Source organism: Sorex araneus, chromosome 1 (genome assembly GCF_027595985.1).
Source record: "Sorex araneus isolate mSorAra2 chromosome 1, mSorAra2.pri, whole genome shotgun sequence".
NCBI lineage: Eukaryota > Metazoa > Chordata > Mammalia > Eulipotyphla > Soricidae > Sorex > Sorex araneus.
The window spans coordinates 292,407,362-292,424,384 of record NC_073302.1 but is presented as its reverse complement, the minus strand read 5'-3'; the positions used below and the strand labels follow the sequence as shown (position 1 = coordinate 292,424,384).

The window sequence follows — 17,023 nt, the reverse complement described above, 5'->3', positions numbered from 1 at the left end:
GCTAGTTGGGGCAGGAGCGATAGCACAGCAGGGAGGGCGTTTGCCTTGCACACGGCTGACCAGGATTTGATTCCCAGCATCTCATAGGGTCCCCCAAGCACAGCCAGGAGTAATTCCTGAGTCCAAAGCCTGGAGTAACCCCTGTGCATTGCCGGGTGTGACCCAAAAAGCAAAAAAAAAAAAAAATTTTTTTAAAAGAAGATGTGCTAGTTGACCTCTTTATTTTCCTGGGGGAGGGGGGTGTTGGGAAGGGAGAGAGAGGGAGCGAGGGAGAGAACTAGATGCAGAGAGATTGAGACCTTTTTACATCCACATACAATGGAAGACCCAGTGTGGCAACACTATGCAAGTGAATATTTCCCATTGGGTTCTCAGTACTGGCTGAACACACCTCTGTTAGACACGCCGACACCCTTTCTCTAAAGCATGCCTGTCCCATCTCTGTATCTCAATTCCCACCGCTTTCCCTGTGTCTGGTGCTTCGTTCACTTGAGCCCACCTCAAATGCTACAGCTATGACTGTGCTTGACTGTGATCTAGACTCACGTTGTCCAATGGAAAAGAGACCAGTGGAAATAATCTGCCATTTTCTCAGAGCCACACTTAGAATAAGATGAAAGGAAACATAACTTTATTTTTTATCCTATAAACAATCATATACCCAAACAATATTATTTCAACCTTGCACACAGTACAAGACACGTTAAGTACATCCTCTTACTTGTAACTGTTCATTGCTTGAATGTGCATGTTACACCCACAGCATGTCTTTATTCAGACTCGCCATGTTTCAGTGCTTAGTCGCCAGCTGTGAAGTTGTTACTCCACGTAGATTGGGGTCCTCCTCTTGAATCCACCAGCTTTCAATCTTAATCAGATTCCTTGTCATCCGTGATGCTTTTTACCTGTTCTGAGCTTTGGGAAATAACTTGCAAGTGGATGTGATGAAAATCGAGTAGATCAAGTTTCTTTGACTGTAAAGAGTCTACGAATCCACAACATGTTGTCAGACTTTCTGGGTCCGACCCAGAAGGAGCATTGTCAGTCCTCCCTGCCTGCTTCCCTGCAACCTCTCATTCTCTTGACTGTTGGGGATGTCGCAGGGGGCAGGGGTGGTGGAATCTAACCCTCAGTAGCCACTCCCACCCCAGGTAGGCCATGCCAAAGTGTGAAATTGCTGCTCCACGACAGTGGCCACTCAGCCACCTGGAGCCACTTTTCTCAAGCAGTAATCGGTCTTGAGCCCTAATGACCCGCCAAGCACTGCCCCGAGTATGGAGAAGAATAGAAGGAGAGCGTGGCTCTTAGAACTCACCCCCTGTGTAGGTAGGCAGGTGAGCACTCAAGGAAGAGAATCAGGGCTCCGGGGAGAGAGCAGGAGAGAGTCACGTGCTCCTGGCACCTCAGAGTGTCACTGGATTCATCAGAGGGTCCTGGGACGGTCCCCGGGGCCTGATGATTAGGTTCAGCCTGTAGAGGAGCTGGGCGTGTGCTTGTCTGACTCCTGCCCCTATGAAGGAAGGGACAGGAGGAAAGTGTGGCCGGGAAAGAAGCCTGGGGAACAGTGTGCAAGACCTGGGTGGCCAGTGCATGACCCCTGGCGTGGCTGCTTCAACACAGTCAACCTGGGTTCGATTCCCAGCCCCACAAATGGTTCGCTGAGTCCTGTGAGGAGTGATGACTGCTCAGTAAGCCCTGGACAGGCAGGCAGTCACTAACGAGCCCCGGGGAGGAGAATCAGGCCTCCATAAGGGAGAAGGGGAGTCACGTGAGCCCCTGGGTGCGTCTCCCATCAATGAAAATGGATGTATAAGAATCTGGGTGGCAAGAAAGCATCAGCCTCTGAGGATCTGGTGTCCAGGGGCAAGATTTGGGTCCTCAGCCCTGATCTCGTGGGGCGTCAGCACCTGCAGAAGGAGAAGGGGAAGCACCTCCGCTAGGTTTGGAACCAACACGGAGGGCGAAGGAGCAGGCCTCTGGCTCTGTCTCCTTCCAGCCCATAGCCAAGCCAAGGGCAGGCCTTACCGTGGGAGTCCCCGGGCACCGGTGTCCCACTGCACAGTCCTCCCTGCCTACTCTGCCCAAGGACTCCGCAGGGTGCCCTCCCTGGCAGGGCTGCCCCGAGAGGGAAGATGCCAGAAGCTAATCCTGTCCCATTCCAAGGAGGCGTCTGTGCGGGCCCTTTCCTGTCCTTGTTCTCCTCCAAGCCCCTCGCTGCGCCTCCTTCCCAGGGGCCCCATCTGGGACTGTTGTCACCGGGAGGAGCGGGGCTCCTTCTGCATCATCACGCCTTGGCAGCCACTGAATGCCAACACTCTTGCCACGCTCGCCGGCGGGAGCTCCGGAGGAGCCTGGCTTAGTCACGGCGGCCCGCGTCACCTCGCTGTGGTGGATGGATCCATCACGCTCCGGAAGGCGGGAGCAGCTCGGCAGTCAGCGTGGCTCGGGGATAGGTGCCCGAGCTGAGCTTAGGGCATCACTGCCAACGCCTCTCCCCACCCCAGCGCCCCCTAAACCCCCAAACACCCGCCTCTGGGCCAGGATACCCCACTCCCCCGCTCTCTCTCTTGACCTTCCTCATGTTGCATTTTTTTTTAAATTTCCCTTAAGTTTTTCCAGCTCCTTGGAGGAGCCAAGCCCTGTGTCCTGTAAAAATCCGTTTGGAAATAACAGAATTCAGCCGAGCACGACTGAGACCAATGTTTCATTTGAGAGTTGATTGGATTGCTGATATTTATTCATGAGTTTTGACAGTGACCTTTCTGCGCAACCCCCCCACCCCCGACCTCCCTATTTTAAAGAGAAATTTCTTTGAGGAATTTTCACATGTTATTAAACTGATTACTCAGTAGATTTCACAGGGCACTCGGGAGGGGAAGGGGAGGGGAGGGGAGGGGAGGGGAGGGGAGGGGAGGGGAGGGGAGGGGAGGGTGGCTAGAGGGGAGGGGAGGGAAGGGGAGGGAAGGGAAGGGAAGGGAAGGGGAGCTGCCACCAGGCGGGCCTGTGTCTGCTTCTGTTTCAGAACGCGTACACCTACATGATGGGCGCCTGCGTCATCGTCTTCCGCTTCTTTTCCATCTGCGGGAAGCACGTGAGTACCGGATTAGACATACTCTCAGGGGTCGCACCCACGGCAAGGAAGGAGTAAGGACCAATTTAGCTTGAGCCGGGGCCGGGGGCTGTCGTGGATAAGTTGTGAGACGCAGCAAGCCAGAATAAACAGACACGAAACAGTAAGTGAATCAGCACCTTCTCGAGATGTTTCCTGACATTTCGGTTGTTTGCTGCGTTCTTCCTATGAGCAAAATGAAGTGAATCATCACCGAAAGATAAATATCAGGCTTGCAAGCAAAAAAAGTGATATTTCAATTTTTTGTTTAAATAAGAGGAGAGGAAATTGTTTTACATCCCGGAAGAGTCATCTTTAGTGAATGGGGCGTATGTGATCTCACATTCCTTGGTACGGGTGTGCATATAATTTTTTCCTCATTAAAATATTGATTTGATTTGATTTTGGCTTTGAGGCCACAGCTGGTGGTGCTCAGGGGTTACTCCTGTCTCTGCAACTCAGTAATCCCTCCTGGTGGGGCTCACAGGGTCATATAGAGAGGGAGTAGTTGGCCACGTCCAAGGCAAGTGCCCTACCTGCTGTACTATCTCTCCAGCAACCCTAAAATATTGATTTAATTACTAAAATGATTTCTTCTACATTCCATAAGTCCAAAAAATGTTGTATTTCACATTTGATGGTTGTGTCCTATTTAATCATCATTTAGGTTTGTTTTGTGAATGTCCATTGGCAGAAGCACGTGGCCACTTGCTATAGGACAGAAATGCTTAGCCCTTCTCACCGAGGGAAAGCAAGGGAGAAGGAATGAAAAATCCTGCAGTATAACTTTGATCAACTTGACTCAAGACTGAACACCTTGAAATACAAGTAGAATTCCTAAGTTTTTAATGTTAGTTCACATTTAGACTAAATGCCCAGTTGGAAGCAACTTTCAAATACCATTTTTGAGAGTTTCTCTTGTGCCAGTCCCTGAAATGTTTCCTTGCCTGTTCTTGGCGATGAACTCTGGACTTGAACATTCTCCCCGCCTCTCGCTCTCCCTCCCCGCTTCCTGTCTCGGTACAGGTAACTCTGAAGATGCTTCTCCTGACGGTGGTGGTCAGCATGTATAAAAGCTTCTTTATCATCGTGGGCATGTTTCTGCTGCTGCTCTGCTATGCCTTTGCTGGCGTGGTTTTATTCGGAACGGTGAAGTACGGAGAGAACATTAACAGGTTGGTGGGTGATTCTCTTTCTGCTCACTTCTCAGAAAGCTCTTTGCGGTGATGAAATCATTAAATCCAGAATATTTTTGTTTGTTTTGTTTCTTTGGAAAAGAGCTAAAAGGCAGGGGTAAGAGAAGCAGTCAGAAATAAAATAAGGTGAACAAATTTTAAAAGACACTTTTCCATTTGAAAATACTATGAATGGGCTGGAGCGATAGCACAGCGGGTAGGGCTTTTGCCTTGCACGCAGTCAACCCGGGTTCGATTCCCAGCATCCCATAGGGTCCCCTGAGCACCGCCAGAAGTAGCCCCTGTGCATTGCCAGGTGTGACCCAAAAAGAAAAAAAAAAGAAAATGCTGTAGATATTTACTCTAGACATAGTTGGAAGTTCAGAATTAAAAGAAGGAAGAATTCTACCGCCACTTGGGAATAACCCCCTCTAGGAACAGGGTGAATTAGAGCATGTTCTTGATCCATATTCTGCATTCTGAAAATGATATAAAATTTTCCAAAATTAAAGAATTTTTAGATGATTCTGGCTTTTTGTTTTCAGTAAATATATGGTCTATTAGAAGTCCTCAAACACCTCTTTTATGTGAAACACATTGTTCTAAAATTATATTAAATTTGGGGGAGTATATTATAGTTGCTTTTTAAGGTCTCATACACAATATTCCAAACATGCAATTTGTTGCAGAGCTTCTAATTTTTTACATGATGTGACCTTTCATAGTATATCCACCAGTTTGTCCCTCAGTATTCAGAATCACTGTATCACTGTCATCCCGTTGATCAATGGTTTTCTTGAACGGGCACCAGTAATGTCTCCATTTGTCCTAGCCCTGAGATTTTAGCAGCCTCTTTACTCGTTCTTCCCAACAGTGCCGCTTTGGAGGCTCTTTCAGGGTCAGGGGAATGAGCCTCATCATTGTTACTGTTTTTGGCATATCAAATATGCCACGGAGAGCTTGCCAGGCTCTGCGGTGCAGGCAGGATGCTCTCGGTACCTTGCCAAGTTCTCTGAGAGGGAGGACTAGGCTATAAGAGGTCTCAAGAGCCAAAATTAAATTAGGGAAAGTTGTTTCTTAGTGTGACCCTTGGCTTATTCAGACCGCTGTCATCAGAGGCAGGTATAAATAGCAAGTAACCGCATTTATAACCTTCAGAAATAGTAACTTAGCAACAGAATGTTCTTCCCCTATCCACCTGCCTTGGCAGTGATAAATATTACTCCTTTGTGGTGAACCACATTATTCCTATTGTTCTTCCCCTTCAATTAGGCATGCGAACTTTTCCTCAGCTGGCAAAGCTATTACTGTGCTGTTCCGAATAGTGACGGGGGAAGACTGGAACAAGATCATGCATGACTGTATGGTGAGTAGCTCGTTACTCACAGGGCCTGGATTTAGAACCCTGGAAAACTCTTTCTGGAGACAATATCCTCAGCGTTGCCCTCGCCAGCGTCAAGACTTCATGTGCTAAAGGCACATCTGGTCTTCCCGTGCAGAAATGTGAGGGGATTTTGTTTGTTTTTGGTTTTAGGATGGGTTTTTTTTTTTTCAATGTGTGGAAAAAAATATCTCGAGAACCCAACTTAGGCTATTCTAGTTCCCTTCAGCAGATATGCGTCACTTCATCACCATAGTTCTCTTCCTCCTACCAGTATCATGTTGGCAATGAAGTACAAAGAAAAAGGATTCTAGTTCTTCAGTTTATTTAACGAATAGTCACTGCGCCCCTGGTGGGGGCATGGTCCTTGCTAAGTCTGGGTCTTCACTGATTCCACATCATCTTCAGAGAGCATTGCCGAGTCCCGGGGTACCCCTCCCTGCTTCTCCTGTCTTCTCCAAGCCTTCACTCACACCTCAGCTTCCTTCAGAAGGGTCCCTGCTAAGCTGCCAGTTCTCTAGTCTCCTGCTACTCTGCTTCTGCCTTGGGGAATTAATCACGATGGTCACACGTACTGACTTCTTTTGTTTATTGTCTCCAGACCCATGTTGTCCAATGAAATTCCCGCAGTGACGGCCCAGTGTGTTCCGTTTGGCCACCACCAGTTACAAGTGATGTAGGGCACTTAAAGCGTGACGTGTGCAGCTTGTCTTGTATTTAGTGTGACTCTAAACGTCCCTTAAGTAGCATGTGTATGATTGCTGCTGGGTTCTGGACAGTGCTGGACTGATGGGTTGCAGGGTCTTTGTCCCCTGTATCAATGTGTCCCTGACTCCTGGCAAAGCCAAAGCGTCTGTAGCTTGATTCATGAATGAATGGGGATAGAACCTACCGGCTCAAGCGGAAGCATCTGAAGGAGCTACCTTCTAAATAAAGAACCATCAGAAAGAGCTAGAGATGCAGAAGGAGTCAGTCTGTCAGGATGAAAGAGACACGAAGCCAGCAATGGGAGGCCAGTAATGATAGCCCGGGACCAACCTGCACTACGCAAGCATCCCCCAGCACTGTTCCAGGAGGGAGCAGCCCAGGCTAGCCCCACTTTCCTGCACATCTCGGCCTCCTGACAGTTCTGAGAGACTAAAAACAGAGCCTATAGGAACTGTGCATTTTTTTTACTTATTTATTTCATTGTTTGGATTGACTCACAGTGAGATACTCAGATACAAGGTTGTTCACGATTGTGTTCCAACACCTGTCTCTTCAGCAGTGTACATTTCCCACCGCCACTGTTCCAAGTTCCCTCCCAGCCCTTCCCACACCCCTACCTCTATGGCAGGCACATTTCTTCTCTCTCTCTCTCTCTCCCCTCTCCCGCTCCCGCTCCCTCTCTTTTTTCTCTTTCTCTTCTCTCTCTTTCTCTCTCTTCTCTCTCTCCCTCTCTCTTTCTCTCTCTTCTCTCTCTCCCTCTATCTCCCTCTCTCTCTCCCTCTCTCTCCCTCCCTCTCTCCCTCTCTCTCTCTCTCTCTCTCTCTCTCTCTCTCTCTCTCTCTCTCTCTTTCTCTCTCTCTCTCTCTCTGGGAACTGTCCTTTTTAATTCGGACACAATGATGGGCTCAGTCTGTGTAGCTTTGGAGAGATTCCTTGGAAGTTCATTAGCTTTGATGTGAGTATGTCCCCTGGCTCTAGACAGCTGACAAAAATGTCTGTTGTCTGCTCTCTCCGCCCTCCCTCCCCGCACCACTCATACCCACCGTCTCCTCAGGTCCAGCCTCCCTTCTGTACCCCAGACGAATATACATACTGGGCCACGGACTGCGGAAACTACGCCGGTGCTCTGATGTATTTCTGTTCCTTTTATGTCATCATTGCCTACATCATGCTAAATCTGCTTGTAGGTAAGTGAGGTTCATGGACTATTTCTTTTCGATCTCTCTAAACTCTGGTACTTAGATAATGATGTACAGTTTGCAAGCCCTTATCATAGGTGGCTTGGCTGGGTGTTTTATGGGATTAGCTTGCCTCTGATCCGCAGGCTGGAAAGGGTTTTGCAGGCCAGTACAGAACAGCTGACTATGATTTCAAGGGTTGCGCTATTTATTGTGATGATGAATTTCAAAGTGTTCTTCCCTGGACTGCGTGGAACCTATATCCGGAGGGAGTGCTTCCAGGGCCTCAAAACATCCCATGTATGTTTAGGAGAGATCCAGCTGTTCCCCAGCCACAGGGCCACCCAGAACTCGGTCTGACCTGCATAGCCCGCCCTGGAACTCCCAGTGAGGACTTAGAGCCAGCTGGCAGGCCGCTCCCGTGCCACAGACTGTGTGTTTACGCCCGTGGCCACTGTGTTTGGGGATGGCAGTAGCTTGATAAATAGCTTAATCCAAGGGTGACATGTGCCAGCTTGGAAATCTCACTCAAAGCACTTAAAATTTCTGGCTGATAATGTAGGTGATAAAATCCATTATTTATCATGGATGTTTTACTTTATCCTGAGAATGACAGATTTGCACAACAGTCTAACAGGTGGTATTTTTTTCCCCCTCAGCCATAATTGTGGAGAATTTTTCCCTGTTTTATTCCACGGAAGAGGACCAGCTTCTAAGTTATAATGACCTTCGCCACTTTCAGATTATATGGAATATGGTGGATGACAAAAGAGAGGTAGAGGCATGCATGATGACCGCATGCTGCCCGTGATGTCCACCCCCCAGCTCTGGCTCAGGTCACGTAGAGGGATGGGTGGTGACTGCATGTTCCCTGGGATGTCCACCCCCCCAATCAGACGGTGCCACAGCTGTGTGGTTGGCAGAAGACACTCACTGAGGGGCCGGCGGTGAGCTGCGGAGCTCGCGGGCTGACTATCCTGCCATAGATGCTAGGAGGGGAGGGAGTGGAAGGAGTGGCCTTTCCTCTTCCTCACACATTCAGGAAGTGACACCAGGGGGCTCTGAGAAAACCAGCCGTGGGCTCCCCATCTGACTCCGCCCCATGCTCAGGGCCTCCTGTGACCTGCTTTTCACCCAACTCTCACACCAGAGATTTCGCCTCCGTGCACAAGGAAGGAAGGAAAGAAGGAAGGAAGGAAGGAAGGAAGGAAGGAAGGAAGGAAGGAAGGAAGGAAGGAAGGAAGGAAGGAAGGAAGGAAGGAAGGAAGGAAGGAAGGAGAGAAGGGAGGAATGAAGGAAGGAAGGAGGGAGGGAGGAAGGGAGGAAGGAAGGAAGGAAGGAAGGAAGGAAGGAAGGAAGGAAGGAAGGAAGGAAGGAAGGAAGGAAGGAAGGAAGGAAGGAAGGAAGGAAGGAAGGAAGGACTGCTCTTGCCCTTCGTAACCTTAGGCCACATGGATGAATAGACCTCGAGAGGGTCACATGAATGGGAAGAAGTCAGAGAAGGATGAAGACTTTGATTTGACTCAAAACTAGTGGGGGGGAAGGGGAAGTAAATCCCGAGTCCGCAGGACAGAGCACAGACGAGAAGGAAGCAGGGAGGGTGTGTTGGCCGGGAGGGTTGGGGGCCAACAGGGACGCGAGGCGGGAACGGGGGTTGGCGGGAGCGGCTCAGAGTCCAGGGCACTGCCCAGCGCTTCAGTACCAAACCATCACTCGGGATGAGCCCAGGAAGGCAGCACGTGGGCGCCTCCTGGCACGCGTGACTGAGACCCGTAGGTGCGCACGTCATGTCCAGGGGTCCGTGACGCAGGCCTGAGGAGGGGCGCGGGCAGCGGCGAGCAGAGCCTGGCCCCGACCAGAGGGCGGCGCCCCACAAGCAGAGCCGCGCTCAGTGCCTGGGCTTCACCTGCACTGCCGGCCCTCCTGCCCATCCCGGCGGGGGTGGGGGTCTCGCTGCCCCGCCCAGACGCAGATGCAGACGCTGTGCCCCGTGCCCCACCCCTGCAGGGGGTCATCCCCACCTTCCGGGTGAAGTTCCTGCTGCGGCTGCTGCGCGGGCGGCTGGAGGTGGACCTGGACAAGGACAAGCTCCTATTCAAGCACATGTGCTACGAGATGGAGCGTCTGCACAACGGCGGTGACGTCACCTTCCACGACGTCCTCAGGTAGGGGCCCGGGGCCCAGACACAGGGGGGCTGCTGCCGTCCGAGAGTCTAGAACGTTCCCGAGCCCAGGTACCACCTCTCAGGTGGCTGGCAGGCACACGAGGTGACAGTCTCCCCACGTGGAGCACTTCCTCCAGGGGGATCCTGGGTCGTGTCCCTCTGCCTCCCAGGAGCCGGGGGGGGGGGGGGGAGAGCCTGCACCCCCAGGGTGCCCCCAGGCCCAGCCCGGGGCTCCTGAAGGGGACAGCCACCACCACCCATTCAAAGGAGGGAGGGACCGGGCGGGAAACGGGGTCACGGGCCCAGGCACCTCTGCCTGCGTAGCCAGGCCACAGCTGCGCCCTGATCCTCTCCCTCCTGGGGTCCACTGCTACGTGACAGGCACATCCAGGGTGTTGATGAAGCTCTTGAGACTCTGGGTGAGTCTCAAGAACTGAACCTGGACTGAGGGAACAAAGGCAATGAGGGAATGACTTTCAGAACAAAACTCTGTGTGTGTGAGTGTGTGTGTGTGAATGTGCGTGCGAGCTTTTCCTTCTACCAAAGGACCCCATCCTAGGGAGCAGAGAGGGGGTGCAGGGCTGCACAGTACAGGGGTGCTACACAGGATAGAACTTGCACTTGCCTTGCATGTGGCCAGCCCTAGTTTCATCCCTGGAACCAGAAGCTTTGCCAGGAATGATCCCTGACCCCAGAGTTGGAACTAGCACCAAGTATCACCAGGTATCAGCCTACACCGCCCCCCCCTCAAAAAAAAAAAAAAGAATACTTTTTCTTTTCTTTTTGGGTCATACCCGGTGATGCACAGGCTTTGCACTCAGGAATTACTTCTGGCGGTGCTCAGGGGGCCATATGGGATGCTGGGAATGGAACCCAGTTTGGCCGCGTGCAAGGCAAACACCCTACCGGCCATGCTATCGCTCCAGCCCCAAGACCGCCAAGACCGCGTTCTTTTGGTTTAGGGCCCACCCCTTCCGGTAGGACCTCATCCTTACTAGTCACATGACAGTGACCTAGTTCCAGCAAGACCAGCTTCTGAGGGCCTGGGGGTGCTTAGGGGACAGCTCGTCCATAACAGCTTCTTGAACGGAGTCCGTGGCTGAAATCTGGAGGCCCGTGGATGCGGCAGGGCCAGCGTTCTGCTGCTTCTCATTCATCACTCTTCAGTCAACGGAAGGCAGCGTGTCCTGTCCACGGAGGCAGCAAATCACAGCAGCATTAGCAGTGCCCGGGGCTTTGCTGGCTGGAGAAGTCAGAGATATTTTAAATCCTGTCGCTGCAGGGCTGGGATCTGAAAACCTCCCTCCTGCTCACCAGTGCGCCAGAGTTATACAGCCAGTGGCATAGGCAAGGAGGTGTCGGATAATGCAGTGATAAAAAATACTCAGAGGATGGTATCCCCAACCTCCCCCAAAGGCATTTGAGGATGACAGTTTGATATAACTGATTTCCTCGCAGTCATGTAGACACTGGCCTAGGAACTGTCCCATAGGTGACACGCCCAGAGGGCTCCCCAGACAGGAGGAGCTGTGGGTTCTCTGCACGGTGACTGTCTCTTGCGAGTTAAATGGTGGACGTTGGGCGAGAAATCTCAGGAGCAGCCAGGGAGACAGATGCGGATGTGAGCAGAGTTGGAAAGACGAAAGCAGGAGGGAGACATCCTCTCAGCTTCTGCAGCTGCCCCTGGCCTTTCACTTCTCCCAGGAGTGAGGGAAGGACACTCAGGGAGGAGAGCTTACGCGAGGAGCAAAGGAGCTCCCTGCTCTTATCGTCTTGCCACCGACCCATGTGTCGGCACCTGGAGGGTCGCTGTCACTTGAAATGGTTAGTCAGGGACTGTGGAGAGAGTTGGGAGGGTTGGTGCAGGGCTTGTGAACAGGAATCTGAGTTGAATCCCCTTAGTACCAGCAAGAGGTGCCCCCTTCTCTCCGGACCAACCCAGGGTTGATCCCTCCAGCACCTCCAGGCGTGAGCCAAGCCCCCTGCCCCTCCCCCTACACACAGGTACAAACGCTCAGGACTGGGGAGCTAGCTCGGTGGCAGAGCACATGCCTGGCATATGTCAGTCCTGATCCCTGGCACTGCCTGGCACCAAGCACTTTATAAAGAGGAAAGGGTCGGTGTGATGATATAGCAGGTAAGGTGTTCGCCTTGCAGCTGACCCAAGTTCCATCCCTGGCATCCCATATGGTCCCACGAGCACCACCAGGAGTAATTTCTGAGTGCAGAGCCAAGAGCGACCCCTGAGCATTGGGTGTAGCCCAAAGAACAAAGGGGAAGAGGAGGAGCAGAAGAAGGAGGGATACTCTCCCTTTGTGGAGCATGGGGGTGTCTTGTAAAATGACAGACAAAGGCAGCGGTGGTCGTAGAGCCTCCCTGTCCTCCAGTCTGGTCCAGCTTGCCCCCAATCACCCCATTCTGATATGCAGAGGGTGTAGGATGCGGACCCTCATTGTGCAACTTGCACGAGGCAAGGACCCTCTCTCTCGACTGCAAACAGCCCCACAATGATGAGACTCTTGCCCAGGCAGGGAAGAAAACAAGAGCAGATGCATTTTCGTCCCCGAGGAGGAGATGCACTGCAACAATGACCCAAAAAGGAGCAGGTCAGTGTTCCCGGCCCGCCTGGGGAGTTGGATGCAGTGACAGGAAACCCAGAGATAGAAAGAAGCTCAAAGTAGGGGCAGGCAGGGGCCTGGAGTGATAGTGTAGAGGGCAGGGCATTTGCCTTGCATGTGGCTGACCCATGTTCAATTCCCAGCATCCCATGTGGTCCCCTGAGCACCATCAGGAGTAATTCCTGAGTGCAGAGCCAGGAGAAAGCCCTGAGCATCACTGGGTGTGACCCAAAAAGCCACACATAAAAAAAAAAAATAGTAAGGGTGGGCAGGAGGTGAAACACCACCAGGATCCTGCAGCTACTGACAGGACCATGGGCTGTGGACCCCTGAGGCCTGATTGTCCGAGGCCTGACTGAGCCATCAGCTGCATTGGTTCACGTGCTGAGCAGGCCTACACAGGAGCAGGTCTTCAGTCCTGGCTCTGCGTACAGCTATGGTTCGCCAGGAAGACCGGGAGGCGTGCCCCGCCGCAGGGCGGGCTTTCTATAAGACCCCCCAGTCAAGCCCTTTAGCCAATCAGCGCTGACGGTGAAGACCACAGAGAGAGTCGGTCTTCCTTCTTCGGGAAAAGTTCCTGAAACAGAGCTTAAGGTCGCTCAAGGTCTCACTGGAGACACTTTCCTGCCATGTATGTGTTAAGTCCTTCAGCGGGCCATGGCCATGAAGCTGGTACCCGGGCACCGGCCCTTTCTAGAGAGCCAGGCAGGTTCCCAGCGCTAGGGGCAGTGCCCAGGGCCGGTGCCGGGGGGCTGGCAGGGAGCCCCGTCTCCGGGTCTGGAAGCCTCGCTGCGTCCACGCCGCGGGGGCATCAGCGTGGCCGTCGCTGTGCTTGCCCCCAGCATGCTGTCCTACCGGTCCGTGGACATCCGCAAGAGCCTGCAGCTGGAGGAGCTGCTGGCCCGGGAGCAGCTGGAGTACACCATCGAGGAGGAGGTGGCCAAGCAGACCATCCGCATGTGGCTGAAAAAGTGCTTGAAGCGCATCCGAGCTGTGAGTGAGCCCGGGGCCCAGGACCTCTCCATGGGGCGTGGGGGGAAGGAACGAGATGACAGAAAACTCAGAGGGACTAGGGGCCTGAGCCCTCTGCTGTGGGACCTACTTCCCTTTCTACTGTGTCATCCACTGTGCTCATCCCAGGTAGGCTGGTCCAAACTCAGCGGGACCCCCTGCCCACAGGTCCCTGCCAATTTCCTATAGAATCACATCCTCATCATCTAATGCGAACACCTGGATCAAAAACTCCGTCCAGGGGCTGGGCGATAGCACAGCAGGAGAGCGTTTGCCTTGCACACGGCTGACCCGGGTTCTATTCCCAACATCCCATAGGGTCCCCTGAGCACCGCCAGGAGTAATTCCTGAGTGCAGAGCCAGGAGTAACCCCTGTGCATCGCCGGGTGTGACCCAAAAAGCCAAAAAATATATATATCCGTCCACTGATAGGAAAATATTGTTGATCACCATTTCGGAACTTGGCAGTTCAAATCTGCTGGAAATCTGTGTGTCTCACTGGACAACTGGACTTTAGAATCACTGTGAAGCTGAGCCTGAGCACTCCCCTGCTCGTGTTGTTGGGTCTCGCATGAGCAAAGACCATCTCTCCAGGGAGCTTAATGATCTGTTTGCTGCTTCCTGAATTAAGTTGGCCAGACTCATTCATCGATGCCCGGGGCCTAAAGTAACGATGGACGTTTCCATTCGATGGTTATGTGTGGGATAGCTTCTGACTTCCACTTCACATGCAGAGGAAAAAACTCTAATCAATCATGAAGCATTTTTCTGTAATAGCTTTTTAAAAAAAATTTTAAATATTGAGTCACTGTGAGATACAGTTACAAAGCTTTCATTATTGAGTTTCAGTCATACAATGACCCAACACCCATCCCTCCACCAGTGCACATTCTCCACCACTAATGTCCCCAGTATTCCTCTAGCCACCCCCACCTGACCCCACCTCCTGTCTCTATGGCAGATAATTTTCTTTTTTAAAATATTTTTTAAAAATTTTATTGAGTCACTGCAAGATAGTTACAAGCTTTCGTGTTTGAGTAACAATTACACAATGATCAAACACCCATCCCTCCGATAATTTTCTTTTTACTCACTCTCTACTTTGGGGCATTATAGTTTGCCATACAGCTACTGAGAGGTTATCACGTTTGGTCCTTTATCTACTTTCAGCACACACCTCCCATCCTGAGTGATCCCTTCAGCCATCATTGACTTAGTGATCCCTTCTCTATCCCAGCTGCCCTCTCCCCCAGCTCATGAGGCAGGCTTCCGACCATGGAGCAATCCTCCTGGCCCTGTCTCTACTGACCTTGGGTGTTAGTCTCCTATTATGTTATTTATGTAATCATTTTGTGATTAATCCTTTCCCCCAGAACACCCATTCTAGTAGAGGAGGGAGGGGCTGGAGAAAGAGACTCACCGACCTCCAGCAAGGCTGCACTCATGGGGTCTGAGGCCAAACTAGCAAGGTCCAGGTATGACTGGGAATAGACTCGGGGAGGTGAAGGAGAGAGAGGGGGAGACTCCGGGTGAGCTTCTGTTCTCCCTGGACCCCCGTGCAGGCAAGGGAGTCCCCAGGTGAGTTCTACTCAGGGTCTTCAGGCCATGGCTGTGTCCATTAGCTTGGCTCAGCCTGGGAACAGACCCTGCCAACATTCACAGGAGCTTAACACTTTAGGTCCAGAAGAGGGTGTGTGCAAACATGGTCTTCTTCCAGGGAGCTCCAGGACCTCTGTCCAGGTCAGGAAAAGAATTCCAGGATGAGGCAGTGTCGATGATGGTAGAGATAATAGTTAAGGGGACAGGTGGGGGTGCTGGCTTGCTCAAGGGGAGTATTCCTGGGCTTGGGGGTAAGGGGTTTTAGTTTGTTGGTTTTTTTGCATAATTATTTAGGCAGTGTATTAGGGTCCTAATTTCCATGTCTAGAACGTGAACATGGATTTACATGCATAATCTCATTCTGTAGCTTTTACATGCATGTAGTCTTCAAAGCTGGGCCTTTGATTCTACTTGTCAGTTAATTACCATTAGCTCAGTGTGAGTGAATGACAAACACAGAAGGACACGTAAACCTTAGTACATATTTTGGAGGAAAGGAGGAAAGCTGTGAAGGAAGGTCAGGGCTCTGCTCGGGCTGGCTTTCCAAAGCCTCTTCTTGACCAGGAAATAAGGAACCGCAGGTGGCCTGGCTCAGCGTCTTTGCGTCCCTCAGACTCCTGTGAGGGTCCTTTTCGTTGCTAATAGCAGCTTCCCACCCACCTGGTCTCTCCTACCGCACAGGTGCCAGACCCCTTCCAGGAATCAGAGCACAGGGAGGGACCCCTGGATGCCCACCCAGCTCTCTGGCCTCACTGTGACGATTGACTCACATCCAAGGCAGGGTTGTACTGTCCACCCAGGGCTTTGCTCTGCCGTCTCTCAGGAGCAGAGGGGACCAGGCGGGGTTTCTTTACCCCAGACCCAGACAAAAAGGGGCCGGGGTGGGGGGAGTCTAACCCTCATGTTAGTGATTTAAAAGTCCTGATGAGAGGCAGAAACTATAGAACAGTAGGTAGGGCCCTTGCCTGGCACACGGCCACCCCAGGTGCAATTCCCCAGCACCCCAAAAGATCCCCCGAGTCCCACCAGGAGTGAATCCTGAGTGCAGAGCCAGGAGTAAGCCCTGAGCACCCTCAGGTGTGGCCCAGAAAATAAAACAAACCAAATAGAACAAACCTACTTGGGGCGCCAGAGAACTGGGACAGAGGCTGGGGTGCATGTTGCACAGGGACAAGAGGGGGTTGACCCCGGGGAACTCTAGGAGGTCCCACCACGACCAGGCGTGGGCCCTGGGCACAGAGCCAGGTGGAAGCATAGAGCACGTGGAGTGCGGCCCCAAAACACTAAACTTAATCTAAAATAAAAATCCTACTCGAATGAAAATAGAAGCTGAAACTTCTATCGACAAACGGACGAGCCCAGTTGTTTTCCAAATAGAACAGCACGGAAGGGCTCCGGCTCAGCCCTCGAGACCGCCTTCCTCGCAGTCGGGCTCCGAGGCTGGAAAGCCTTGGAGGTCTGCAGGCCCCTGGGTTCCTGGGCGGGAGGGCAGAGGGCCGGGGAGGGGGCCGGGCGCGGGCTGCGGGGCCACCCCTGACTGATGGGGACCCTGCGCCCACAGAAGCAGCAACAGTCCTGCAGCATCATCCACAGCCTGCGCGAGAGCCAGCAGCAGGAGCTGAGCCGCTTCCTGAACCCCCCCAGCATCGAGACCACCCAGCCCAGCGAGGACATGCACGCCAACAGCCAGGACATCGGCACGCAGCCCGAGGTACGGCCACGCACGGCCGCTGTCCCCGTTGCTGCTGCAGAGGCGGTGACGATTTCCCGCGGGACCGCACGGGGCCACTTGTGTCGTTCCAGCTTGTGTCTCTGTGCCTTTGGCATCCGGCTCTCCCTCCAGATTATCCCTCAGTAGTTGGATTCAGGAGCAGGAGAGATAGTGCCATGGGTGGGGTGCTTTTGCCTTGCTGCAGCTGACGCGGCTTCGACCCCCAGCACCCCTGAACCTACCAGGAGTGATCGCTGAGTGCAGGGCTGGGAGGAAGCCCTGAGCACCACCAGGTGTGGCAAAAAAGAGAAAAGATTTGGACTTGTAAAATATCCAAAAAAAATAGTTAAAAAGTGATTCTCTTTGAA

At 52.4% G+C, this 17,023-nt stretch overlaps 1 protein-coding gene across 2 annotated transcripts in view; it reads left to right on the top strand.

Moving 5' to 3' along the window:
• The window catches only part of NALCN (sodium leak channel, non-selective), a 330,676-nt gene that overhangs the window by 304,795 nt on the left and 8,858 nt on the right, over positions 1–17,023 (top strand). For both annotated transcript variants that reach the window (XM_055136147.1, XM_055135485.1), the window contains 8 exons: positions 3,023–3,091; positions 4,136–4,284; positions 5,557–5,650; positions 7,428–7,560; positions 8,211–8,326; positions 9,559–9,716; positions 13,177–13,327; positions 16,506–16,655. In XM_055136147.1, coding sequence (XP_054992122.1) covers positions 3,023–3,091; positions 4,136–4,284; positions 5,557–5,650; positions 7,428–7,560; positions 8,211–8,326; positions 9,559–9,716; positions 13,177–13,327; positions 16,506–16,655 — 1,020 coding nt within the window. The remainder of the gene's footprint in view (positions 1–3,022; positions 3,092–4,135; positions 4,285–5,556; positions 5,651–7,427; positions 7,561–8,210; positions 8,327–9,558; positions 9,717–13,176; positions 13,328–16,505; positions 16,656–17,023) is intronic.